At 57.9% G+C, this 27,614-nt stretch overlaps 1 protein-coding gene across 1 annotated transcript; it reads right to left on the bottom strand.

Moving 5' to 3' along the window:
* Nucleotides 1-926: 926 nt before the first annotated feature.
* Nucleotides 927-27,408, bottom strand: ANKRD24 (ankyrin repeat domain 24). The gene is made up of 20 exons (XM_074978522.1): nucleotides 27,343-27,408; nucleotides 23,375-23,505; nucleotides 22,887-22,975; nucleotides 21,425-21,489; nucleotides 17,279-17,336; nucleotides 16,915-16,985; nucleotides 15,725-15,831; nucleotides 13,414-13,601; nucleotides 12,931-12,959; nucleotides 12,542-12,634; nucleotides 10,790-10,891; nucleotides 10,601-10,708; nucleotides 10,346-10,390; nucleotides 9,547-9,645; nucleotides 9,216-9,288; nucleotides 8,685-8,806; nucleotides 5,195-6,700; nucleotides 3,545-3,706; nucleotides 2,888-2,953; nucleotides 927-1,267 (listed from the first exon to the last, which is right to left on the bottom strand). The coding sequence occupies exons 1-20, from the start codon at nucleotides 27,406-27,408 to the stop codon at nucleotides 1,190-1,192; spliced, it is 3,258 nt and encodes a 1,085-aa protein (XP_074834623.1). The 3' UTR covers nucleotides 927-1,189.
* Nucleotides 27,409-27,614: the final 206 nt, after the last annotated feature.

Raw genomic sequence — 27,614 nt, 5'->3', positions numbered from 1 at the left:
TCAGATTGGGGCTTGGCCCCCCTGGACTTGCTCACATGCTCCGTTAGTACGAGGCTGCACCATCCCCAGTGTGTCAGTCCCCAGCTGTGAGCTCCCTCGGGGCAGCATGGGGCCCGATCCACAGCTGGGAGTGGGTCCCTGGGTGACATCGGGATCAACCCCAGAGTTTCCCACACGGAGCCATTTTGGGGGATGCTAGTCATGAAGTTTCCCAACTGGCCAAGAGAAAAGGAGCATTTTGCCTTGGGAAAGCTGGGGTAGGGAGCTGGCCTCAGCCACCAGTGAAATGAGTTTAGTGGGGTCTCAGCCTAGTCCTAGTGAAACAAGCCAGCCAGCCTTGGTTAATAGGTCAGCAGCACCGGCAAAGCCTTCTTGCCTGGGGCAGAGAGCTGGCGCTGCAGACTGGGACTGAGGGGCACCGGCAGAGCTGGGATGGCTGCAGGGCAGGGCTGATCTGCATTGGCAGATACTGGTGTGGGAAGGCCATGCAGGACGGCTGGGACTGGGATCTCTGGTGCAATGGGAGCCACAGTCCAGGAGTGAGGTGCATGGGCTGAGCTGGGGGGAGAGTCCTGACGGGAACAGCCCCAAACTGCAGCCTGCCTTGGGCTTCCCCCACGCTCAGCTCTACCAGTGCCCCTCACAGCAGTGGAGTGGGACTTTCAGCCTGGCAGCTGCTGGTACTTCCCTGGCGCCAGCTCCCCCTTGCCAGAGCCACGCGCTCCCCCGTGCAGGAAAGCCAGCCAGCCTCCGCCGAGTGCGTACAAACCGTTTATTGCTGCGGGTGCTCTTCTGTGAGGTGCAGGCAGGAGCAGGTGAGTTACCGCCACCTGCCCCCCTCTGCCCGGGGGGTGCTGGAGTGCCCGGTCTCTGCTGCGCCCCCTCGCCCCGGGGCCCGGCCAGGGGTCTCCCAGAGGCTGCTGAGGTGCAAGCGCCCATGGACAGGGCAGTGTGAGCTGGACCTGCTGCCCACGGGCATCTCCTCGCACCTGCTGCCCAGGAACAGGGTGCAAAGGGGCTGCCCCGGCGGGCACCGGACACTTGTGCGCCTTGATCCTGGTGAGGAGCTGCGTGCGAAAGGGGCTGGCTGGCCCCAGGGCCTCGCCAAGTGGCTTTCAGCAGAGCCCAGGCGGTCGGCGTGCAAGTTCCCCCCAGTTGGAACCGGGCCGGGCTCCCTCGCTCAGGGGGCTCATCTGCCCAGCTCCTGCAGCCTCTGCATCATCAGGATCTGGCACAACAGCCTCTGCACATCTTCATCCATGTGGCCCTGCAATGGAGATGGAGACGAGAAGTGGGGGAGACCCGCCAGCCTTCCTGAGAGCGGGTCAGCCTCTGCCCTGACTCCCACCCAGGGCCGCCCACAGCCGTCGGCGCCAGCACCAGAGGTGGTTGGTCCTGGCAGCAGAGACGCTCTTGAGCTGAGCAGAGCCCGGGCCCCTGCACCGGAGGCTGATGTGCTCCTGCTCACACCCGAGGCTGGCACACGTGGCCCCTGCCAGGTGCCCAGAGAAATACAGGAAGTTCTTCGCTCTCCGAGAAATGGGCTCAGGGTGCAGAGTTCCACTCCAGGTCCCGGTGGGTGCTGGGGGCTGGGGCTGGGGCTGGGGCTGGGGCTGGCCCAGCGGGACAAGTCAGGAGCTCAGGAGAAGGAGGAAAAGGCTTGTCTGACGTTACATCCACTGCTTTTCATGCACACCGTCATGGGTACACACGCCTGCTACATGTGGCGTCTCACTGGCACAGACACAGATATCGCCAGGTGCGCACTGCATGCCTGCGACACGCTTCAGGTCCCGCACATGGACACGGAGATATCGCCACGTGTGCACTGCGCGCCTGCGACACGCTGCACGTCCCGCACATGGACACGCAGATATCGCCACGTGTGTACTGCACGCCTGTGACACGCTGCATGTCCCGCACATGGACACGCAGATATCGCCACGTGTGCACTGCACGCCTGTGACACGCTGCACGTCCCACACATGGACACGGAGATATCGCCACGTGCGCACTGCATGCCTGTGACATGCTGCACGTCCCGCACATGGACACGGAGATATCGCCACGTGCGCACTGCACGCCTGTGACACACTGCACGTCCTGCACATGGACACGGAGATATCACCACGTGCGCACTGCACGCCTGTGACGCACTGCACGTCCTGCACATGGACACGGAGATATCATCACGTGCGCACTGCACGCCTGCACATGGACACGGAGATATCGCCATGTGTGCACTGCACGCCTGTGACACGCTGCATGTCCCGCACATGGACACACATGGACATCGTCATGTGTATGTTGCACGTCTTTGACACATCCCGGGCACGGGGGCATGCTGTGGTGAGGAATGTGTGCTTGACATACACTACTTGCACATGGTCACAGGCTCCAGCGTGTGCACAAGTGGCCTAATCAGCACGACCCGTCAGCTCCTGGCCAGTGCGAGCTGAGACCCACTTCCCTTCCCCCACGCTCCTGCCTGAGCTCCTAGGAACCAGGCTAGGATTCCACATCCCCCGGGGCAGGGTACTGCCAAGTCCAGTCCTTGCCAGGCTGCGGCGCTCGGGGGCGGGGGGCGAGTGGGAGGAAGGGACGTGGTTTCTGCAGCTCCAAATCAGGCCAGGAACCATGGGCTGAAATGCTCCGAATTCAGACAATCACCCAATACCCCCTGCCCACTTCCACAAACGTGCAACCACCCAGCCGTGTGCAAACAGCCACCCCCCCACTTATGCTGGCACACGTGTGCAAACACTCACTTTTCCTCACTCACACACACACACACACAGAGCTGCACTGACCCCGTCTGTCAGCACACGCATGCAGCGACTCGCAAACACACTTCCTGGCACACGCCGGCCCAGCCCCACACACTGACCTGAATGGCGCACAGCAGGTGGCTGCGGTACAGCGAGACGACCTTGTGGTGGTGCTTCTCCGACTCCTGGAACCCAGGCAAGAGCAGGGGTCACACTAGGGTACCAACGGGACCGGGCCGCTCCTGGCCCCTCCGAGCTGCTCCTTCCCCACCGCCAGCCTCAGCACAATGCTGGGGGTGTCTGATCCTGTTCTGGCTCTCACACCAGGCACAGCCGAGGGGGGCTGGTTCCCTGCCCTTTCCAGTACCCAGCGCCCTCGGTGCAGGATACAGACGGGGATGTTCCAGCACAGGGGTTACCCCTGGGCCTCTGCTACAACCAGGGTCAGAGGGGCCCAAGGCATCGGGCCAAGGCAGGCTGGCCCAGATCCTTCACAGTATTTAGGAGCCTAACTCCCAGGGGAGTTAGGAGCAGATGATCCCTTTTGGGGCTGGGCCCTGGAACCAGCATGGTCCACGCAGGCCTTGGCGCTGTCACCCCGACGGCGCCGCTGCTCCCCTCCAGCTCCTCAGGCTTCATGTCAGTTTCCAGACTCAGCCCTAGGCACCGCCTCGGTCAGCAGCTGTCCCAGGCCCAACGGGGCTAGCCCAGAGACCCGCTTGGGGGTACGCTCTGCTCCTCCCCTCCCCCAGGTCCAGCTGCACCCGGGTACTCACGGCCAGCTGCTGCTCCAGGGCCTGTATCCTGCTTTGCAGCATCACCACCTCCTGCGGGTTCTGCGGGGCTGCCTGGGGTGGAGCCTCTGCCTGGCTGGAGCGTGTGGACAGGCTGCTCAAGGCCTCCTTCAGCTTGAAGACTTCCTTGGACAGCTCGGTGATCTGCAAAGGCAGAGGGGCCAGCCGAGGTCACCGGGGCGGGTTCGAATCTGGGGCAAAGTCTCGCATGATTACAGGGTGTGCAGCACAACAGAGTCAAAATCCCAGTTCCCCAGCACCCGGCTCCCCAGCCAGCCCTGCGCAGACACGCAGCCTCAATGGAGCCACCAGGAGGCCTCAGCCCGTCATCCTCCTTCTCACCAGGGCCGGAGCTAACCCTTCGGCTGCTTTTGCTCCCTCTTCTCTGAGTACTCGCATGGTGCGGGTGGCAGAGCGACGGCTACCGACCCAGAGGAGCAAACGCCTGTTGCTCACCAGCCATCTGGTCTCCTCTGCCGCAAACGATGACAATCGCAAGGAGTCCGGCGGCACCTCACAGACGAATGGATTTATTTGGGCTTAAGCTTTTGTGGGCAAACCCCCCCTTGTCAGATGCATCGGCTGACGTGGGTTTAACCCACGAACGCTTACGCCCACATAAGCCTGTTCGTCTCTGAGGCGCCCTGGGACTCCTGCTGGCTATTGCGGACACAGACTAACACGGCTGCTCTGAGACTGGCGCAAAGGGCTTTGTCCCTTCCTTTTCTTGGGCCTTTTTTAACTCTGTGACCAAAGGTTGTGAAAAATCTGGTTGTGTTTCAACCGGGGGGGGACCTGCCCCTTCCTCGTTTGTAATCTCTCTTCCACCCGGTCCTTAGCAGGAAGGCGTGCCAGGCCGTGGCAGTTCCCCTCCGAAACTACCAAACATTTAGGAAAAAGAAACTGACAAATCTGCCACCAAAACGAAACTTTCCCATGAAAACGGTTCACTCCCGCCAGGAAAACTTCCTTCCAGAAGCTCTGGGCCATAGCCAGAGACAACTCCTTTTGTGGCCCTGCAGTCTAATGCTTACCCCACGGCTCTGTTACAGGCTGGGATTCCTCACACCAGCCCTTCAAACCCCACCTCCAGCTCTATCATGGACCGGGACCTGGGATCCCAGACCCACCTCATCCCTGTTCACATGGCTCTACCACAGGCTTCCTGGGATCTGAGACTGCCAAGCCCACGTCTCACCCCTCTGTCTCTGACATTGACCAGATGCAAATGTTACCCCCGAAGCCTGCGGCCCTCCTAGGGGCGGGAATAAGGGGTCCCCACTCCCACGGACACCTGGTATAGAGACCTGATGCTGCCAAGCACCAGGGTTACCCCTGGGCTTCTGCTGTGACGGGGGCCGGAGGGGTAGAAGGCAATGGGCCAGGGCATGCTTGCCCAGATCCTTAGCAGTATTTAGGAGCCTAGCTCCCAGGGGAGGTAGGAGTCTATGATACCTTTTGGGGCTGGGCCCTGGAACCAGCATGAAAAAGCCAACACTCAAGAGGGGATGCACCTGGTCAGAAGTGGAAACGATCGCCCAGGCCAGGGGACGCCGGTGAATGGTCGTCAATGGCCAACGCTCCAAGATGCAGGAGTGAAAAAGGCCACATCTGACCGGGCTCCAGACCCACCTTCCTGTCCTTCTCCTTGACCAGCCTGGCCGAGTCCTCGATGCGGCCGTGCAGTTCCTGGACCCTCTCCGACTCGGCCTGCAAGCTCTGCAGCTGCTTCTCGGCGGCAGCCAGCTGGGCCTCGGCCGCCTGCTTCTCGCTTTTCATGAAGAGGGCCTCGCGCTGCACCTGGAACACCTCCGTGCAGGTCTTCTCGTGCTTGCGCCCCAGGTCGCTCAGCTGCAGGCTCAGCGCACCCACCTCCGCCTGCAGGCTGCACCGCAGCTGCTCGTGCTCCTCCCTGGGCACCGTGCCCTGGCGCAGGCTCTCCAGCTCGCCCTGCAGCTGCGAGGCCTCTTGGGCTTTGGCAGCCAGCTGCTGCTCTAGATGCTGGGCTCTGGCCCTCAGCTCCCGGATGCTGCCCTCCAGGGCCTGCTGGGCTCGGGTGTGCTCGGCCAGCGGGACCGACTCCCGCCTGCAGCGCTCCGCCTCCTGCTGGGCGGCACGGTGCCTCTGCTCCAGCTCCTGCAGCTTCTCGTGGGACTCGGCCAGAGACCTTCCCAGCTCCCTCACCACCTCCTCCTGCTCGTGCCTGGAGCTGCTCTCGGCAGCCAGCTGCTCCTTCAGGGCACTCAGCTGCTCTTCCTTCTGGCCGTGAGCCTCACGGAGCTGCTGGAGCTGGGCCTGGGCCTCCCTGTGCTGCCCTCTCAGCTCCTCCAGCTGCCGGCCCAGCTGCCGGCTCGCCTCCTCCCACCTCTGGCTCTCTGCGAGGCGGCCCATCACTCGCTGCAGCTCCCCAGCTCTCTCTTCCAGGCTCCTCCTCAGCTCCTCCGCAGCTGCCTCCGCTTGGCTGCACCGCATCAGCAGCACGGCCTGCTCCTCCGCGGCGACGCCCAAGGAGACGCCAAGAGATGCCCTCGTCTCCTCGGCGCTGCAGCCTCCACTGGCCGCATCTTCCTGGGCATCCAGGCGCCCCTCCAGGGCCGTCACCCTCTGCTCGCTCTCCCGGACGGCTGCCTGGGCCTCCTGCAGAGGTGTCCTCACCGTCGCCTCCTCGCTGCCGGAGCTCTCGGCCTCCTCCATAGACAGGACACCCAGCCGCATCTGCTCCCGCAGGAGCTGCGCCTCAGCCACGGCCACCTCATACTTCTCCTGCGTCTCAGCCAGCAGCCTGGCCAGCTCTTCCACAGCCGCAGGTCCTCCTCCTGCCTCCACCTCGGCCTGGCCCAGCTCCTGGCCTCTCTCCTCGGGCTCCGCTGGGGCACGGGCGCTCTGCAGCGCCTCTTCCAGGGCCCGGATCTGCGCCTCGTAGTCAGCCTTCAGCTGCTTGGAAGCCTCTGCCGGGACGAGCTCGCAGGAGGCCTTGTGGGGCCCGCTACCTTCCTGAGCCTTCAAGACAGCCTGGGCCTCGGCGTGCTGCTGCTGGAGCCGGTCGAACTCTGACCGGAGAGAGTCGTAGAGGGTGACGGGGAGGAAATCCTCCGATGGGCCCATATCACTCTCGTCTCTCTCGTAATTCTCCAGGATCTGCCGAAGGGAGCAGAGAGGGATCAAACATGAGACTCCCTCGCTAGGACCCTGAACCCCCCGCTACGCAGGGGAGTCGCAGCAACACAACCCCCACCGGGCCACCATACGCAGCCCCCCGGCCTGCAGCTCCCCCGGCCCATAGCTCTTGTACCCTGAGATGCTTCCTCGGGCCCGAGCCCAGTCCAGCTCCATGGAGGTGAGAAGAGTCACTCCTGAGTTACATGAGCACGGGAGAAGACCCAGGCTCTGCAGTTTCACCGTACCGAGGGCCACCCTCCAGAGCCAGGACTCAACAGCAGGGCCTTGGAGCCCAGGGGTGAGTACAAGGCAAAGGAGGCAGGATATGAACTGTTGGAGTTGGCACAGGGAACCACCGGAGAGCAGGAGCTGCATGGGAGGAAGCCCCGGCCCGGAGACGTGACCAAGGTGGGGGCAGACAGGAGGCTTGAAGGAGCCCCCAGCACATTCAAACTGGGTCCGATGGCAAAGTGGGGGCTGAGGGCTCTGCACATGCTGGGCAAGTGGCGGCGTCCGCATCTCCCGGAGCCTGGGGAGCTCACGGAGAAGGGAACAGCATCGGCGGCATCAGCGAGTCTGGGCCAGTGAGGGCAGCAGGAACGTTTGCTGGCAAGAGAGCTGGGAGGACTCCCTGTCCCCCGCCCCCACTTTATGAAAATGGCCTTATGAATATGCACAACTCGAAAACCCTTTATGCAAAGCAGGTCATGTAACCTCTCCTCCCAGAGCCCGTGATCCCCCGAATGTGTCTATTCCATTCCGGTGGAGGGATCCTTCATGTAGGGGGGTTAGAAATATGAGTCGGAAACCTGGTTTATTGGTCCCTGTACTTCAGTAACAGCCCGGAGCAACTTGCTGGCTCAGTCACCACGTCAACAACCTGCGAATGGTTCTGTTTGACCTGGAAGCCCAGACTAGGACTGGCCCTAGAGAGACACCTGGCCAGGTCACCTGCTCCTGGAATCCATTACGGATCTGGTACTTTCCCACTCAAGGGGAGAAAAGTTTGAACTGAGCCACAAAGGGCAGTAAGAGGTTTTAAGGGGGTGGCCAGTTGCCAGGACGCCCCACCCCTGTCCCTGTTGCTCCTGAAGATGTCTGCTGGAAACATCTACATCTGAACATGGGGAAGGATCAGGCCCAAGCTAGGGGGCTGCCGGTCTTGGGAAAGGGAACACCAGGTAACCCGAACTGCAGCTAGGGTAAGGATTCAGGTTACCTGTTGTGTGTTGTTTACTTTGCCTTGGTAACTTTGGTCTGTCTGTCTGCAACTGCCATCACTTAAATCCCACCTTTTATACCTAATACAACACTTTTGCTTGTTACCAAGCCCAGTGTAAATAACTGGGGCGGGGGGCTGTGCTGTGCTGCTCTCTGTCACAGATACCAAGGGCTGGCCTCAGCTTCCTCTGTGTAAAACTCCTACAGAGTAAGGTGGATTTACCTGGGGTTTTGTCCCCTCTGGGGGTTGCGTTCCACGGTGCTGCCACCGGCCCTGGTGCTGACCAATCCCAGAACTGAGCTGATTCAGTGTCTGTGTTGCTCTGCTGGCGGCTGTGACCCCAACTCTGCGCCTTGGCTGGGTGAGACCAGAGCTCCTGGCCCAGCAGGGTGAGTGGTGGGGCACACCAGAGGGCAGGTGGGTGGGCTCAGTGGCTTGCCCTCTGGGCTCCAACCTGTCGCACTCAGCAGCTGTTACAGAGACCGGGCTGGGGGGTGCTGAGCTACACACAGGCAGGGCCGGTATTTGCCAGGTGTGACTGGTGAACAACCCGCTGTCTGTGCCCATCACAAGGCAGCAGCCGCTGGCTCGCCCAGCCCCAGCCCCAGCCCCTGGGTCCCAGCCCTGACGCGGTGCGTTAAGGAGATGCTGCTCTGGGAGGGGCACCCTGAGGGCCTCCAGGGGCTGTCGGGAGGCGAAACCTGCAGCGTGCGCCGTGCTGGAGGGGAGACGGGCCGGTACCTGAATTTTCTCCAGCAGCTCCTTGTTCTGCAGGGTGAGCGACTGCACCTGGCCCTGCAGCGTGGCCACCAGCTCCTCCGTGGACAGACTCAGGGTCTTCTTGGACAGCAGAAGCTCCGCCCCTAGAAGAGCAGCCCCCCACCCCAGCCCGAGGGTCCTGTCACCCATGCGTCTGTGACCCTCGCCCCCGAGTGCTGCTCCTCCCCCAGCCCCACCGGGCCACTTCTCCCTCCACCACGTGCTGAATGCAAACCCCCCTCCAGGCAATTTCCAGCACTTGTTCAAACCCACAAGGTGCCAAGGTCCCATCTTCTCCCATGGGAGGTGCCCATCCCCCCCGCAGTGCTCCCACCCCAGTGGGGGCTGGGCCTGGCACTCTGGGAAGGGCCTGCCCCATCTTCCGGCCCAGGCCGCAGGGACTGGTGCTCAGAGCTGCAGAGCCCAGGGCCAATCCTGGGCCCCCAAGCGGCTGCGCCCTCCACGCAGAACAGCACCTGCGCCTGGGGGCACAGGCAGGGCGCGGTGCCTGACCTGGGAATTCCAGCAGGTCACCCTCCTCGTCCTGCAGCGTGTCGATGCCGTAGCTGGTGGTGTCCTTCTCGTTCTGCGGCAGACAGGCAGGGAGTCAGGGACCGCCCCCCCCGAGACCAGAGCCCCCCTATTCCCTGCACTCGCCCAAGGCAGCGGGTGCTAACCAGGAAAGCATCAAGGCCAGGTGGGCAAGCGGCCGATGCCCTGAGACAAGGCTGAACTGAGCCTACCGTGGCTGAGCCCATGTCAGGGAAAGACCCACAGTTCGCTGGCCTCCCGCACAGCTCAGTAAGGTACAGAGCTCCGTGCCCCCCATGGGCGGCTCTCCTACCTCCAGCGAGGACAGGCGGCTCCGGAGCACTTCGACTTCCTGGCCCAGATGCTCCTTCTCCCCCTCTCTCTCCGCCAGCTGCCGCTGGAGCTCCTGGATCTGGATCAGACAATCGGGCGCACCATCAGATCTGGACACGTGCTCCGATTCCTGCCCGTCCCATCCCAAACAACTGCGGGGGGAGCGGGAGGCCCTTCAGGAGGCCCTAGAGTCAGACCAGACCAGAGGGTGGCCCGACCAGAGAGCAGCCCGCATCCATACATCCTTAGAACTGGGAGGGACCCCAAGAGGTTCCTCAAGTCCAGCCCCCTGCCCTCATGGCTGGACCGACCACCATCTAGATGACCCCGGATAGGTGTCTATCTAACCTGCTCTTAAATATCTCCAGCGATGGAGATTCCACAACCTCCCAAGGCAACTTAGTCCAGTGTTTCGCCTAATGTCCAACCTAAACCTCCCTTGCTACAATGTCAGCCCATTGCTCCTTGTCCTGTCCTCAGAGGCTAACAAGAACATCTCACTCGTCTAAAGTAATTTTCACTTGGTCTAACTTCTTGTATCTAGTCTTGTATCCTCTTCCAATGGTGGCAGACCCCAGATGCTTAGAAGGACGCGATAACCCCCCTTCTATTCCTAATCTGGCACTGGCAGCCTAAAATTTCCTCCTGACCCCCAGTTGATGACTAGTTCATGCCCTGAAGCATGAGGATTCCTTCTCCTTAGCGCCCGCATGAAGCCATTTTTCCTTCCCACCCCGTCTCAGAGCTCCCCATGTCCAGGCTCCTAACACTTGACCTACCTGCTTCTCCATGGAGCGTAGGGAGCCCTCCTCCAACTCCTGCCGCTAGTGGAACACAAGGAGAATCCAAGATGGTTAACACCTGGGCATCCCCCAGTCATCCCCTCTCAATCAGCTCCCCATCCGCCTTGCCAGAGCAGGACCCCCTAGCAGTAGCCGTGCCGATCCCAGCAGCAGCTCCCTCCCTTCCTATCTTCCTTTGCCCAAAGCACCCAGACGCCAGCTCCTCCCAGTATGGGGGAATCACATCAATACCTCCCGTCTCTGCTTCTCTTGCTGCTGCTCCAGGCCCTTGATCTTATGCAGGAACCGAGCCCGTTCCTGCCTCAGCCGGACGATTTCCTCGTAGGCCTCCCTGTCCTCCTGCGAGGAATCCTGCAGTCAGGGCCCAGCGGTAGGTACCCAGCCCACCCCAGCGCACTGTCCCTGCCAAGGGATCCTTACCGTGTCAGCTGGGCCAGGGCGAGCCCTGGTGGGCTTGGCGGTGACTATCCGGCTGCTCCGCTCGGTGGCAGGGGAGCTGTGCTCCGGAGAGCCTGGGACACACTTGAAAACAGGAACAGTTGTTACAGACGGAATGAGAAGCTGCCAGGATGGCTGGCTTAGCCAGTTCATCCCAAGCCCCAGCTCTGTTCCTGCAGAAGTCCCCACACACCTCCCCCCTCCCACTCTAAATGGTCACAGTGGGTTTATGGACACGCCCAGGGATCGTTTCCCCCATGCAGCTACCTCTGGGGTGCAGCACAGCAGCGGTTTCACACTGCACTTTGGTTATGGGAATAAAGCAGTGGCTTGGACTCAACAGGGGATGATAGAGGGATTTCAGGTAGCAGACTGGCCCTGCCAGCTGGCTTTTGGCCAGGCCGCTGGGAGTATTGACTGGTAATCAGAGCCCTGTGCTGGGGCCTGGGTTCTACCCCTGACCTGCTGAGTGATGTTGGGCAAATCACGGCGTGGGTCTGTGCCTCAGTTTCCTGGCTGTAAAATGGGACAGTACTACTCCTGGCCTTCTTTGGAGGCTGCCACCAAGTCTTATGAAACCAGCCTCAGAGAACAGCACCCCATTCACCCACCAGTGCTGTGTCTAACAGCTCCCATGGCCTTCCCTATCCAGCCACTGACCAGGTATGTCCCTGCTTAGCTTAAGAGACACAGCGCAGAACCCCCGGGCAGGCTGTAGCGCTCTGTGCAAGGCAGAAGTGCTAAGACAGCACTGAGAAATCCAGAGGTGAGGCAGGGGCTGGGGTTTTTGTTCTCTATCAGAACATTGTCATTAGAAACACACTGAGTGAGACATCCAGCAGCCAGTGCTGCTACCAGGCCCCCATGGGCTGGGGGACATCACTCAGTGACCGGCACAGGGGGAAACCCTCTTTGCAGACGAGTGACTAGGCCAGGGTGAGAGAAATTAATGAGAAACCCCAGCTAGGAGCGTCCCATGCCAGATCACCTCTGCAGCTGGACAGGGCCGCATAGGGGGAAGTGACTCAAGGGGCAGGGAAGCATAATGGTTAGAGCGCTAGTCTACAGTGCGGGCAGCCCAGCTTCAGTTCTCTACTCTGCCACAGACTTCCTGCATGTCTCTGGGCAAGTCACTTATGCCCCAATCCGCAAAGATCTGTTGGTGACTGATGCCTGTGAAAATGGAAGAGTTGACCTTGAGGATCTGGGCCTCAGTCTTCCATCTGCAAAATGGGACCCACTGCACAGGAGTGTGGTGAGGAAAATCCATTGAGGATTTTGAGGGGAATCGTGGCCAGAGGTGTTCCTTAGCAAGCTCTAAGGTTAAATCTCTCTATGTAGGTCCCCCCATTTGTGTACTAATGCTACAGCTGGAGCGGTTACTAGAGAGTGCGACACCACTAGAGTACGGGCTGAATTTTCCATCCATGGGTGGAATAAGTTTTGTTACATGCATCAAGGCATGTGTGGATGTGCACCACCAAGAGAAACACAGGCTGCCAGCTGTGGGCACTCTGCTAACCAGCTGGGCAGCAGCTGACTCTCTCCTGGGCAGTTGTCCAAGAGCTCAGCTTGCAGGGAACACTGGTCCCCACCACCAGGCAACCTCCTGGGCTGGGCCTGGCCAGCAGGGTTCCCATCAAACACCACCACTCGCCGGAAGATGACAGCACGCTCGGGGCCGCTCCCCAGCGGCTGTCAGCTGGGGCGTGTAAGGAGTGAGGCAGCACAGACCTGGCCGGAGGTGCCGGGAGGTGGCGGAGGGGCTTTTCTCTTTCGCAGGGTGCTGCTCCTCTCGGTGGGCAGAGGCTGGCTCGGCGATGACGTCTGCAGAGACACCGTGGCGAGAGGGCTCCAGAAGCTCCCGACAAGGATGGGGGCAAAAATTCAGAGCAGCATTTCCCAGGGCTCCTAACCCCTCTCCCTCCCAACCCCGTTTCCACCAGGGTTTCTGGGGGCCCACGGAGGGCAGCAGTCTGAGCCTGGGGAGCCCTTCCCCTGCTCCCCCAGGAGGTGCCAGACTGAGCCAGGACAGCCCGATTCTGTGTAAGCCCCTGAGCTGCTGAAACACACCCCAGTGGCGACCACAGGGGTCTCTGCTGGGCCAGGCCCAGCACCGTTACCTGAGATGTCCGCTCAGCTGCCTCCTCTTCTGCAGGACACCCAGCGGGAAGGAAAGAGAAACCAGCAGGAGGTTAGAGGGGCCAGGGCACTAGGCCCCCTGCAGCCTGGCCCCCCTCAGCTCGCGGGGGAGCAGACAGGCCCCCCTCTGGGGCACCGGGCAGACCCAGGATGGGACCAAAGCAGAGACACACCCAGTGCCTGGGAAGGGAGCGTCGCCCATCACTCTCCAGCGCCCCTCTGGCCAGTGGAGGGAGAGGCACTTCCCATCCGGAGCCTGGGGGGCTGGCAGGGCCAGTACAAGGAGGGGCTCTAGAGCCGGGGGAGGGAAATGCACCCGCTCCCCGACTCCACCCAGCATGGTGACCCCGCCCGCAGAGCAGGGATGTTACCGCCTCCCCCCAGCCAGAGGCGGAATGACGCTGCATGTGCTCTGGGACCTCAGGAAGAACAGGGTTTGGCCCGGGCCTGGCCAGGCTCCTTACCGCTGGCCAAGGAGTGGCACTGGGACACATCCTGCAGGTAATGCTGGATCAAGGCGTTCCCCGTGGCCAGGCTGTAGCTGGCTGCGTCCTGGCCCCTGGCGTCCACCATGCCGACCCGGGCCCCGGCGTGGACAAGGACCTCCACCGTCTCCACGCTGCCGCTCTCGCAAGCCAGCATCAGGGCTGTTCTAAGCAGAGCAGAGGGAGAGAGATGGCCCCGCTCACCCTCCAGAGCCAGCAGCAGGAGGCTGGTGAATGAATGGGTGGGACCCCTGATTCTCTGCTGGGTCCTGCCCTCCAAGCCTCTCTCTCCCCCTCAGCTTCCCACTCACTCTCCATTGTGCCCAAAGGACACCACTGCCTAGGTCTGTAACCAGGCTTGGGACAGCCATGTTACCACCAGCCAGCCAGGGTATCCCTCAGTGACAGAGCCCCTTCCAGGCTCCAGCAGAGGCTGCCCGTGGAAACCCCATCTCCAGGTGGGGAGCTTGCTTGCACCCCCCCCCCCGCCCGCACAGGGGGTTCTGGTTAAATGAGATGTTTCCTCTCACATCCAGAGCCTGCCTGGCTCATCCAGACCCCTGTGACATTACTGGATTTTAAATTGAAACTGGAAGTGATATACATTACCCCGGGGTGTAATTGGCACCAAATCTTGTGCCGGGTGGCCCAAGCGAGGTGTCTAATGAAAGCTGGCAATGCCCTGAACCTGTTTGTGTTACTCGTATATCTATTCCATGTGTGACAAGGATCAGTGAGGGAGCCGAGTCAGTCTGTATCTTCAAAAACAGCCAGAAGTCTTGTGGCACCTTATAGACTAACAGATATTTTGGAGCATCAGCTTTCGTGGGCAAAGACCCGCTTTGTCAGATGCATGGCGGGGGGTGGGGGGTTCAGAGGAGGATTTAAACAGGGGGGGTCTCAGTCAAGGGGAGGGCCAGAGCTGACAAGGTCTGTTCAGTCAGGGTGGATGTGGCCCATATTCGGCAGTTAACGTGGAGTTGTGAACATCAAGAGATGAACTGGCTTGATTTCTCCTCTCTTGATGTTCACAACTCCACATTAACTGCCAATAACGGGCCACATCCACCCTGACTGACCAGACCTTGTCAGCTCTGGCCCTACCCTTTACTGAATCTCCCTCTTTAAATCCTCCTCTGAACCACTCCCCCACACTCATGCATCTGACGAAGTGGGTCTCTGCCCACGAAAGCTGATGCTCCAAAATATCTGTTAGTCTCTAAGGTGCTGCAGGACTTCTTGTTATTCCATGTGTGTACCTGAAGTTCTACACATTGGCTCTGTAGCTGTAGTGATGTTCTCGAGCCCAAAGAACACAATGGGAGGTGTGGTCCCCTCCCCAGCCCAGGGAATGGGCTAAACAAAGGAACAGGTTTCCAGACCGACAATACACATCTCAGGAATTTGGGGCCATCCCCAGGAATACAGCCAATGGCAGTTTGCCACAGCAGCCTACCTGGCTCAGATGGCCCCCACCCACAGGGGCCTAGGGGAAGAAGAAAGGACTTTTTCCCTCCACGGGGAAAAACTATAAGAGGGGCCCTGGCAGGGTCCACTTGGTTCTTTCAGCGCTCGTGATTTAAGCCTGTCTGGACTGGGTGCCCAGCCCCCAAAAGAAAGCTTGCAAAGACTTTCGAGAATCAGCACAGAACATCTCTGGCTGCATCAACAGCTGTAATGGATGTATGTGATGCTTCACTTTAACAATTTTTCTCTCTTACCCTCTTTTTCCATCTGTGTTAATAAACCTTTAGATTCTAAAGGACTGTAATCGGCGTGGTGAGTTGGGTAAGTGACCTGGGACTGTGGCTGGACCCTTTGGGGCCCGAAAGAATCTGTGTGGAGTTGGTGATATAGGTTTAATAACCTCTCACCTGAGACTAGGGGGCTGGGTAGTAGCTGGAGAACCTGTGGGTTTGCTTGTGTGGCTTCTGGCTGCCCCGTGGGGCTGGCAGAGGTACGACTGTGGCTGGCTGGATTTGCCTTAGTGAGAAGGAATTCATGGCCTAGGGCTGTAAGTGGCCCGGATTTAAGCAAGTATGCCCTGGGTTGGTTCTCCGAGCTGTGCCCAGAAACCCCGTCATATTACAACCCCCCAGCTGGATCCAGCCCCTGAGCAGCTCCCTCAGCGGTTGGCACCTGGAGACCTCTGGCCCCTAGTCAGAGCCAGGCTCTCAGTGGCTGCCCCTAGTAGGACTCATTTCTCCGCCACACCTCTCCCCACCCCTGTGCTCGAACCCTCTCTCCCTCCTCCCTTCCCTCCAGGGCCCCTCCGCAAGCAGCTGCTCACCTGCCCTGATGGTCTCTGCTGTTCACCGCCGCTCCATGATGCAGTAGGTACCAGCACAGCTCCGAGTGGCTCATCTTTGCTGCCAGAATCAGAGGGGTGGAGCCATCCTGTGGCGGGGGGTGGAGAAGGAAGGAAGGTCAACGGGAAGCATGTCCCTATCCGTACTCGGTCCCATCCCCAGGCAGGCAGGGATGGACACGCCTTTTGCTTCCAACCCTTCCACAAGCAGGATGAGACCTGGCTCTCATACAGCACTTCCCAGCAGGTGGAGCTCAAAGTGCTCCTCACTGGGTAGCAGCTACGGTGAGGCAAGGGAAGGCTATTTGCACATTGTACAGCGACGGGGAGGGGAAGGACAGACGGCTAAATGACCCGACCAAGGTCACATGGGAAGTCTGTGGCAGAGCAGGGAATGGCAGCTGGTCTCTCAGTGCTTTGGCAAGTACCCGAACCACTAGACCATCCTTGCAGGTACTGGATGAGATACTATTTTGCAAGGAGAACACCACCGGCAAAGAAAACAAATTAAAAAGAGCTGTAAACCCCAGGGCTGGTCATGCGTGGGCATTAAAGATTCCAGGGTGCTTTCTGCAGCAGGTGGCGTGTCCTGCCTCCCTCATTTCCTCTGGAGCATCTCTTAGGGCATGCCTACATCGGCAGTGCCACAGGGGGGCAGGGGAATCGGTACAGCCACCCTACTACAGCGCATCCGGTGGTGATGCTCTCTGCCAATGGGACAGAGTGCTCCCATCATCATAAGAAAGAGCAGAAAATGCTGGGTCGGAGGGAGGAACTCTCTGGTTCCCTGTGCACAGGAACGCTTATGTCAGTGTAACTTCCATCCCATCAATTTTGCCAACATGTGGAGACAGCTCGTGCTGCAAGATTCCTCATTGCTTCCTGTCCAAGACCCCTGGGCATTATTTTATCTTGGGTACTTATCCAGCAACATCCATTAGGGGCTGAAGCTATAATAGGCATCTATGTTATTGTTGTGCTCTGTTCAACAGCTGCTGCGTTCCACTTGAGAGGTGGCTGCATTTCAGTGACAGGCGATGGGATCGCCGCTCCTCTGTGTCTCTGCTACAGCTTTCTGATGGCATGCAAGGGGTGACTAGCCTTGCGCTGGCTGTCTGTGCAGGAAAAATCAAACCCCAGAAGGTCAACAAAGATGCTAATGATCGCCTCACCTTGTCCTTGGTGTTCAAGGAGGCCTTGAAATCGCAGAGAACCTCTGAGCATGAGATGCAGCCGCAGACAGCTAGAGAGGAAGAGAGGGGTTGTGAACCCCTGCTCACTGTCCCGGCACACCCCATTCCCTTTCCCCATTGCCAGGAGGGCAAAGCCCAAGGCGTACATGGTAGAGAATGCACTCGTCTGGCTAAACAGACTAGAACCTCACTGTGGTACCCAGGGCATTCTCCGATGCACATTCGCCCTTCTGCACAGCCACTGCCATGGAAATCCTCACTGTAAGTCCAGTTACCGGCAGTGTTTAAGATGTGCTGGCGGGGCAAGAGGGGGTACAAGTGGGAGGGAGAGTCCCTTGCTGACCTGCATGGTGGAGCGCTGTCCGACCTTCGCTGTCAGCACCATCAACCGGGCAAGATGCCTAAGGGGCAGAGAAGACAGTGAGTGGGTGACAACCGCCTTCCCAGTGGTGTAGCAGTGAATAAAGAAGAGACACTCATGGGAAAGTTACTACTCTGTGTCAGCAGAGGCCTGATGCACTCAGCACACTGCTTGTCATGATACAGACCCAAAAGATTGCCTATAAATCACCAATGGAGAACACATGGCTGACTGATCATTAATATTCTTACACCATGTATGTCCGGGGTGTGTCCTTAGGGTTATATGTGCCAGAATTGCAGGCTTAGAATGTGTTTGGCAAGCAATACATCAGACCAGTCAGCCTGAAATAAAGGCATGTGCGTTTATGTGTCTGACCAGCCCAGGTAGCAGGCAGAGACAATGAAGATGCATTTGCGGAACAGGCAAACAAAGCCATCAGCCTAGTGAGTGGGAGTGGGAGAGTACAAAGAGAAGGGGTTGGAATGAGGCCCAGGAGAAACAGTTGCCTCAGCGGATGGTTTACAACGTTAAGGCTACATCTACACTAGCCCAAAACTTCGAAATGACCATGCAAATGGCAATTTCGAAGTTACTAATGAAGCGCTTAAATACATATTCAGCGCCTCCTTAGCATGCGGGCGGCCGCAGCACTTCAAAATTGACACAGCTCGCCACCATGCGGTTCATCCAGACGGGGCTCCGCTTCGAAACGACCCTGGGAACTTTGAAATCCCCTTATTCCTGTCTCCTGATAGGAAAAAGGGGATTTCAAAGTTGGTGGGGTCCTTTCGAAAAGGGCCCCTGTCTGGATGAGCCGCGTCAATTTCGAAGCACCGCGGCTGCTCGCATTCTAATGAGGCGCTGAATATGTATTTCAGCGCTTCATTAGTAAACTTCGACATGGCCATTTGCATGGTCATTTCGAAGTTTTGGGCTAGTGTAGACACGGCCTAAGTCTTATAAATAGGGCCCTGCCAGATTTCGTGGTCTGTGATTCCTGGCTGTAAATTTGGCAGGGCCCTAATTATAAAAGTGCAGCAGGTAAGGTCTTTTATGGAAGCCTGTGACGCACTGGTGATTAACCTCATTGTGATATGTCTGTGGATACTCACTGATGTAACACTTTGAAGTCTGTGACCAAACGGTAGAGAAGCAGCAGCAGGCTGTCTCCCAGAAAGGAGGGAAGGCAGCTAGCTACAGGGTGAACCTCTCTAGTCTGGCAACATCTGTAATTCGGCATAATTTCAGTGAGCCACTTATCACAGGTGTGGCCAAGTTTCCTGTGGTCCTGGGTTTGTTTCCAGCCACCAGTCCTGGCTCTCACTGTTCTGTGCTGTTATTAGCTGTAATTTACCCCTAGATGCCCTCTAAGAGCCCAGTAAGCAGTGGAATTGTTAGTGATGCTGCTAGACAATATTGACCTCCCCTGGTCCAGGAGATTCTCTCATTTAGCACCGGTCAGGTCCCGAGGGTGCTGGATTAGAGCGATTCAACCAGTGCCTGTCTCCATTGTAAATTAAGCAGCGTGGGTGGAATCAAAACAGTGGAAGCTCCATTTACATACGACTCAGCTGGAAAACGGAGACTGCCCTCTCCCTCCCGCCAGGAAGCCTCCCGGCCTCTTGGAACAGAGAGAGCGAGCCTTGGTCTGAGTTAGTGGTCAGAATTGCTGGGCCCCTTGGCAAGGGTGGGGGGGGGGCAGCTCTGAGCTCCTGGAAGGGCTGTGACCCAAGGCAGAAGGGGTGGGCTGGGGGTAACAGCAGCAGCGGCGTCCAGGCCTCCTGGGCCCTTATGGGTCACCAGGCCCTGGAGCAGTGGCCCCCTTTGCCCCCTCCCACCCCACGGGCAGGCCTGAGTGTCCTGGATCATCCCACCCTGCAGGGAAGGGGCTAGTGTGGGTTGGAGGGACCCTTGCAGCACCCCAGCCAATAAGTAAAAGGATCCAATCAGAGGGCAGCTTGCTGGAGCAGCCCTGTATATAAGGAGCTGCTCAGCAGAGCAGAGGCAGTTTGGGGGCCTGCCTATAGAAGGTGAAGGACCAGTTCCTGGCAAGAGAGGACCTATGTGGGGAAGGTAGAGGTGGGCAGGTTCAGAGGTGCAGGAGAGTGGGGCTGGGCTGCTGGCCCTGATGTAAGGGCCAGAACAGTGCAAGGGGTCATGGGGAAGTGGCCTAGGGAAATTGAGGCAATGGAGAGAGGAAGAGGCCAGGCTACCACCAGAGTGCCCATGGGCTGGGACTCAGAGCAGTGGGTGGGCCTGAGTCCCTCCCCTTCCCCCTTGTACCACACCCAGCCACAGTGCAGAGTGACCACTGTGAGCGGTGGCTTGCCCCTGAGGTGAGGGGCTAGACAGAGACTGCAGCTGCCTACAGCGGTGGATACCCTGAGCCAGGACTGCTGAGGCCCCTGGGAGGTGATAGGCTGTGGTGGGCACTGCCAGAGGGCAGTGTCCTGAAGAGGATGCTGTGATCTGGGGAGCAATGTGGGCCCAGAAACCAGAGCGTGCACAGAGCGTAGAGTGATGACACTCGACCCCTTAGCTGGGTGAGGGTGCCCTGCAGAAGACCAAGCTAATTTCCTGCGTGAGGGACAGAAGGGTCTGTGGCTGTGACGGAAGTAAATCCCGCAGGGGCCCATCACTTGGGGGTTTCAAGGAGCCAGAGCTCTTGACTTCACAGAAGGTTTGGCCTTTCAACCAAGGGGGCTGATGCTCTTGGAACTAAGTTTAGGTAAGAAACCGACTGAGGCTAAGTTTGTAGATTTTTCAGATCAATTTCTGTCAAAGGCATATTTTAACTCTGCTTGTCTGTCACCCCGTCTGTGTTGATTCCTTACATGGGGGATCACACAAGACTGGCTTTTTATACTATACCCTTGCTTTCTTTTACTCTAACCCAGTTCAGTGCTATGATTGAAGTCAGTGTTTGCCAAACCCCACTTAAATTAACGGGCTTCTTTGTATCCTCTCTTTAAAGGGACATCACGTTTAACAACTTGTCGGTGTTTCAGGAGAGGGCTGGATGCTACGGAGGCAGGTGGCCTGGGGAAAATTCCGGACTGGATCCTGTTGGGATCAGTCCGCAAACAGTAGCAGGGCAGCAGAAGACAGGCTGCGACCAGCAGGCTTTTCTGCTACCTGATTGTGTCAGGGCTGAGCCATAGCAGGACATTCCAAGCTCCCAGTGTTGCAGGGCAACTAAACTGGCACAGGTAAACGAACCTGAACTAATAACCAGGCACCTTCCAGAAAGCAGCAGAGTCCTGCTGTGTTCAGCCATTAGGTGCTGGGTTCAGTCAGGCAGGTAGAAGAGAGGCTGAAGGGGGGATGTATTGACCTACAACCTGTCTTGCTGGCCTGTTCATGAAATAATCTCTGGAGGATTATACAGCTCAGCGGAGGTCACCCGACAGAGCTGGTCAGAAATTTGGTCTCCCCCTTGTGCCTCTGATTAATCTTCACCAAAAATTTGTACACGGAAAGATCTTAGCTGAAATATTGAAATGTCTCAAGTGCCACCATGGTGCCTAAGGGTAGATGTAGTTTGGGTGGGTGTGCTTGCCTGCATTCTCCCCTATAGGTAGAGCTTCCTGGTCTGACTACAACTCCCATGATGCACCTTAGTCTCCCTTCTGGGGAAAGGGGTGGCAGGTGCATCATGGGAGTCCATGGCCGCAGTGCATTAAGAGAGACATGGTTTGGCCAAGGAGAAGAGGAACATGAGGCAACTGAACTACAGCTCCCATGTTGCACTGTGGCAGCATATCCTAATCCAAATATTTTGGTTTTTTGGGGGATTTCAGTCTCTCCCCCAGCAAGCATGCACTTTCACAAAACACTTGGTCAAAATCCCAACTTTCCACTGACAAATGATTTAGATGGAAAATGTGCGACCAGGCCTAGCTAGGGGGATTTCGCTTGTACGTGGCAATGCCAACCCTGCCTAGGTGGTTCCGTAGACTGAAAAGATCCTGGATGCCCAGGATTTCTGCAGGAGGTGAACCTCAAGATGTCTGACGCCTGCTATATTCCCTACAAGCTATACCCCTCCTGATCTCCAGCCCTTGGCACCTCAACAACAAGAGTGGACAACACATCTCTCCCACTGCTCCCGCTCAGCTGCCTTACCTGTAACAGTTTGCTCACGCACTGTGGGTGGCCGTGTTTTGCTGCCAGGTGGAGTGCATTGTACCCTGGAAAGAGACAGACTCACAGGTCAAGAGGTAATAATGATGACAGTGATACTTTATCTGTGCAGCCAGGGATATAAAAACCCATCATTATTAAACAGTTTATTCCTAACCCTGCCCCTACCCAAGGCAGGTAATCAACATCCCTGGATCACATCTCCCACCAAATAATTGCAGCCATCTCTGGGGCAGAGCACAACAGTGCTATGTGATGGCTTAAGATACGGAGACTTCGCTTTCCAATAAGAACTGCATGAAGAAAGCTGGGAGACAATGTAATCTACCAAGTTGGAATTTGACTAGGAATCCAGTGTGATGAAAAGCACCATGGAATCGCGATACATGGATAGTCAGGAGCCCAACATGGGAAACCCAGCTGCATGGCACCCCTAGGACTCTTCTGGGGCCTATGTTATTATCGGCTTGTGGGGGGAAAAAAGCTGGCCAGTCAGTGAATCACCAACACCCCTTTCCTTAAACATCTTAGTGACTCATGGAGGGCTCTTACCCAAAGAATGAAACTGACCAGACCTTGCTCATCTTGTGTGATGCATCAAAATCCCAGTACAAAGCAGGCGCTGGGCACTATAGTGAGGCCATTTTTATTGTGGGTCTAAAGCATGCAGAGAACACACCAATAACACACTACACAGCACCTTTCGGGCCTGCTCCAAGGACACAATAGCACATGCCAATACCCCACTCCACAGCACCTCTCGGGCCTGCTCCGAGGACACAATAGCACATTAGTATTTGGAACAGTCAGTGCTGGACATGCCTTGTACACTCCACTAGCAGACCCAATGATGGCAAAGTAGCAGGTGTGTAATGCTGCTTATCCCCCCAGAACGCAGACTACCGCTCTGTCCATTCAGGTTAGGATTGTGGGGGAATGCAGGGTCCTGACACACATCCAGGCCCTGATGAACACAAGTTTTCTCATTGTCCGTGCTCAGCTCAAGCCTGCAGGAGAGGTTTTAAAGTCAGAAAGCTGAGCGGCTTTGACACCTCTTTCTAAGGATCACTCAGATTATTCAGGGGCTCATTCAGAGATTACAGGGATTTGGAGCAATCCATCACTTTTGTGCTCCCCAGGGAGGGTTGGCAAACAACCAGGAGCAGGATGAAGAGTGGATTAAAGGATCCCAGAAGAGCTAGTCACCCCTAGGAGTTAGAAAGGAAAATGTGGCAGCTCCACAGGAATGGATTTGATCCTGTGGATGGGAAACACACAAATTAGAGAGGGCAGAGAGACCTATTAGGTCCCATTTAACTCATGCTCCTTGGCCAGCACAGGAGTAGTCCCTGCAGAGGATTTTCTATGGCTTTGTCCTTAATGGCCCGAGTCAACGTTCCTGCTGTCACGTCCTGTCGGAGGGGAGTCAGGCTGTGCTGCCTACCCGAGCTGTCTGTGATCATGGGGTCCGCTCCGTGAGCGAGCATCACCTCCAAGCAATCCACGTTGCCTCTCATTGCTGCCAGGTGGAACCTGTGGCATAACCGAGGAGCCCGTCACCACTCATACTCCAGAGAGCTCCTCCAGACGCTGGCTTGGCTTACAAGGCCAGAGTCCGAGAAGTCTCCATGTTTATCAAAAATCCTTGAAAACAACCAGCTCTTTATTAATTTGTTCCTTGGCCAATCTCTTCCCCTGTGGTTTGTTTTGGTAGGGTTGTCGATCAACTCTTGGCCACACCCATTGTTTTGTTACTGTACGGCCCCTTCTGAATTGGGGTGCAGTGAGAAGCAAAGCGTGTGTGAGAGCAGCCCTGGGGTTGCTCTCACATACACCACAGCCCAGGTGGAGCACAACGGTACATTAAAGCTATCACCCCAAGCCCGGGGCAAAAACTCTGGCCCAGTCACATTAACTGGGGAAATAACTCACGCGGATTTGCCCTCTGAGTCCAGCTTGGTGGGGACCAGCCCCTTGCGCAGGAGTAGAGATGTCACCTTCTCGGGGTCATTGTAGTCCACAGCCTGTAGGAGCTTCTCATCATGCTTCCCCCAGTCATGGCTCTGCAACCCAAACAGGGATAGGATCAGGGACTTTGGAGTCCTGCTCCAGCCTGCCGGAAAGGGAGGGGTAAAGGCTGCATCTAACAGGCGGTGGCTGCTAGCCTGGGACCTAGAAGCCTCTGATTCAATTCCTGCTCAGCCACAGATTCCTTGTCTGACCTTGGGCATCTCACTTAGGCCTAGATCCTGCTGTTAGGCACCTAAATACCTGGGAGGTTCTGGGCTTTAGCTGCTCTGTGCCTCAGCTCCCCATCAGTGCACTGAGATAACAGCACTGTCCTGGCACAGAGGGGTGCTGTGAGGCTAGAGACGTTAACTCATAGACATTAACTCATAGGAATGGGGCAGATGAGCACCACAGAGAGACAACTCACAGGCTGGTCTGCAGAGCTTCCTTAGGCATAATCAGATCTTAAGAGGGAATTGACGTGCCCCAAGCAAGGGGGATTCCACTCATGCTGCAAGAACCCTCATGTCCTGCATGTGCAATAATCTCCATGGCACTTTGCGATGGCAAAAGACTCATCGGTTCACATCCCTCAAGCAAGGCAGGGCTGCCCCCTATATTTTCGCATGCTTTGTCCCATCTCGTTTGACAGGGGATGGCTCAGAGGGCCCCTGTGCCTGGGAAGACCATATCACAGTCTGAGTCAATTTTCCTGGTATTTACACTGCATTTTCCTCAGTTCATCTGCGATGGAGTGGGGGATACCTGTGTGTGTGTGTGTGGCTCACAGAGGGTGTGGGGCTCCTGCTGAGGGTAACCTTGACGACCAGGTAACACCTCTGGGCTGCAGACAAAGGAGGAGGTGGAGCCTGAGGGGTTTGAATTGGAACTGGGAGTTGGGAAGCAGTTTGTCTGGGCTGAGGGAGAGAGAGACCAAGGAGGGGGCAAGGCCCCGGCTCTGGGGGCCCCTCGGGGCCTCCTCTCCCCAACATGAATTGGACTGGCTGTCTCTGCCTGCTGTACTGACTCCTCTGTACAATGCTGTGTCCTGTCAGCTAATAAACCCGCTGTTCTCCTGCTGAGTGAAAGTCACTCCTGCCTGCGGACGGGGTGCAGAGCCTGGGGGACCCCAGAACCCCATCACATCATCCCATTCCCCCTTGTGCTGTCCTCACCAGCGTTCCCAGGAAGCTGTGTGCTTGGATGGCTGCTGGGGAGAAATTCAAAGACCGCCCAGCTGATTGGCAAAACACCCATAGCTTGGTGTTTTTGGTGTTTGTTTCTACTGGCGGTGCACAGTCATGCATGCCTCAGTGTATATAAAATTTATTCCGCACAAGATGGAATAAATCCACACGGAAAAGACTTGGGGGCGGGATATTGTTCACCGCCTGCTGCCAGTCTCAGTAAGTCTGCTCTTTCCTCAGTGTTTATGTCCTTGGCCACAGGGGGTTGCTGGTGATGGGCAAGGGGTAAGAAACCAAACACACACGATAAAACCCCCTTCCACTTCAGTGTCAGGCTGAGGTCTACTTAATCAAACTAGACAAATATGGGCCAATCCAGTGACTGTGGATGCCACAGCCTTGCTCCATGCTTAACATCCAGACCAACCTACATCTGGTTCACAAGAGGGAATGAGGCCAGGATAACTATGTTGCTCACAGGTGTGAAATATCCACACACCCCCTGCAGCGACACAGCTAAACTCACCTACTTCCCTGTGCAGACAGCAGCGATAGGTGGATGGGCGAATTCTTCCATCTTTTGGGAAGCTGGAGAATCTATGCTGACAAAAGACCCCCTCCCCTCAGCACAGGGGTGTGAAAAATCCACACTTCCGACATCTGGTGCCTGATTGCCAGAGCTGCCCAGCATTTGATTGGTTTCTGTCACCAAACCCCTCTGGAGATCAGAAGGCAGCCAATAACTGTGATGTTATCAGACTGTGATTTGTCTTTACAGATATTTGTTGTAAACATATAACCGGTTGCAACCATGATCTGTAAAGACCCTTCACAGTCCACTAACATCCCATGAGGCGCTCAGAATCAGGAATCACTTCTGAGAAAGGGCTTTCCTTTTTTGCTCACACGCCACCCCCTCCGTCACTTTGGTGCTCTTCTCTGAACTCTCTGTGGTTTGGCTGGTAATGTGATGCTTGGGAATCCCAGCTGACGTCAGGCTCTGACCAAGAAGTTTTCTTTCTGTCCTCCAAATAGCTTTGCACGTTACTTTTTTGTAAAACACCACGACTCCACTCATCGGCCTTGAGCGGAGCCACCAGTGTCTGGGAGTTGAATCTACCCCACAATCTCCCCGGAGATCTAATGGAAACATGTCACTTACCCCCTCCCATCCGTGACACCAAATTAAAGAACACCCAGTGGGTTTCACCATTCACAGGACACGAGTCCTCTGTAGCCAAGATGCAGCCACGGGTCCCTATTAAGATGCTGAGCCTGGAGAGGTGTGTGCTTAGATTTGCATATGAGGCTGCATGAGCCCATGAGCACGTGCACAAACCTTTGCAGTCAGGACCTGATCACTGTCCCATCAGGACTGCAGGTTTCCACATTTGTTCTCCCGGGGTATGGAGATACTGGGGTGCGGTGCAGGTTCGATTCAATGATGCTGAGCACCGGGGGAGGGAAAGCACTGACACTAATTAAATCTAGAGCCTGGCTGCCTGTGAAGGGCCATTCAGCTGCAGTAACAATGGGAGTCACCTTTAGAGAGCTCGTAATGTCACCTCTCCCTGCAGACTAGTTCCTATGCTTCTCCCCTGGTCACCAGGCCCATACTGCCACTAGCTGCCTTCGATGGGCCAGCCCTGAGCACCCTGGTCGTGCTGACAACCCAGTCCTGCTCAGTGCTGAGCCCTGCAATCTATCTGGAAGTCAAAAGAAGCTGCAGGCAGCCAGGTCCTCTCGGGTGCAGATCCCAGCAGGCACAGCTGCCTTGTTCCTAAGGATCCCATTAGTATGAGCACACTGATGCCAAGAGCCTAGAGTGACCCGTGGGCAGGTAGCTGGGGGCCGGGCATGATGGGGGGGTCCGCCCCTCGGGGATGAGAAGATCGATGGGTTGCTGTATCCCCCCAGGTCAGACAGGTGCAGGAGAAAGCTAAGGAGCCTAGGCCAGGGCACCAGAGGACAGGGTGGGCCAGGGAGGGAAGCTGAGGTGTTAGAGCAGGACTGGGGTTCAGCCAGCCCCCAGATAAGGTCATCCCCATTAGCCAGACCAAATGTGATCCCCGGCCCTCGCACAGGCGGGGCCAAGGGCTTGTGCCGGAGGGGCAGCAGGTGCAGGCCGAGGTGCTGGGGGTCAGGGGCCACAGGGGAAACCCGGGAGGCGAGCGCGGGCTGTGTGCATGGGCCCCCAGAGTGATTCCCAGCAGGAGGGGGCAGGGAGGAGGCTGGTGGGCAGAGGTGAGTGAGTGCAGCAGCACAGGGAGCTGGGGCTGGGGCACCCCATGCACCCGCCAGCGGGCGGGAGAAGGAGCCAGGGCCGCAAGGGGGAGCTGAGAGCCATCCAGCCCGGCTGCAAACCCAGCGTCTCACGGACGGGGGCGCTGCAGCACCTCTGCCCGCTTGGCCCGGGGGAGCCGGGCGGGGAAGAGGCACAGGCAGCCGGGCCGGGGAAGCGGGAGCTGGGGCCGGGGCCGCTGGGCAGCCCGGGGAGGAGAGGGGCGCACGGGAGGCTCGGCTGAGCAGCTGGGGGCGGGGGTGCAGGAGCAGCCCGGCCGGGGGACGGGGGCAGGGCAGGGGGGTTGGGGGGCCGGGCAGCCGCGGCGGGGGGATATAGGGGGGCCGGGGCAGCCAGCGCCGCAGGTGCCCAGCGGGAGCAGGCCGGGCCGGGCCGGGCAGGGGAAGGTCGGGGGCACGTACCGCGAAGGAGGCGGCCGCGCACAGGCAGATCTGCTTCATGGTGCCCAGGAGCGGCCGCCCATCCATCCGCCCGCCCGGCGCCGCCGCCCCTCTGTGCCCGGCTCCCGCGGCAGCTTCAATGAACCGCCGCCGAGGATCCGCCTCCCTCCCGCGGCCGGGGAGCCCGCGCGGCGCCTGCCCCCTGACTGCGGAGAGCCGGGCGCCGCGCAGAGCGCCCCACACCGCGGCCCCCAGGCCGGGGAGCAGAGACGCTTTCCTAGCGGGGCTGGGGG

This window comes from Carettochelys insculpta, chromosome 27 (genome assembly GCF_033958435.1).
Source record: "Carettochelys insculpta isolate YL-2023 chromosome 27, ASM3395843v1, whole genome shotgun sequence".
In the NCBI taxonomy this organism is placed as follows: Eukaryota; Metazoa; Chordata; order Testudines; family Carettochelyidae; genus Carettochelys; species Carettochelys insculpta.
The sequence above is the reverse complement of the archived record's forward strand: the minus strand, read 5'-3'. Positions and strand labels throughout refer to the sequence as shown.

Excerpts from the sequence above, each read along its gene's own strand:
- ANKRD24 (XM_074978522.1), bottom strand. The coding sequence starts at position 27,408 with ATGGATGGGCGGCCGCTCCTGGGCACCATGAAGCAGATCTGCCTGTGC. Across the intron at positions 10,391-10,600 it reads AAGAGAAGCAGAGACGGGAG|CGGCAGGAGTTGGAGGAGGG; the intron begins GTATTGATGTGA and ends GTGTTCCACTAG. Across the intron at positions 9,646-10,345 it reads TACGCTCCATGGAGAAGCAG|ATCCAGGAGCTCCAGCGGCA; the intron begins GTAGGTCAAGTG and ends TGTCTGATCCAG.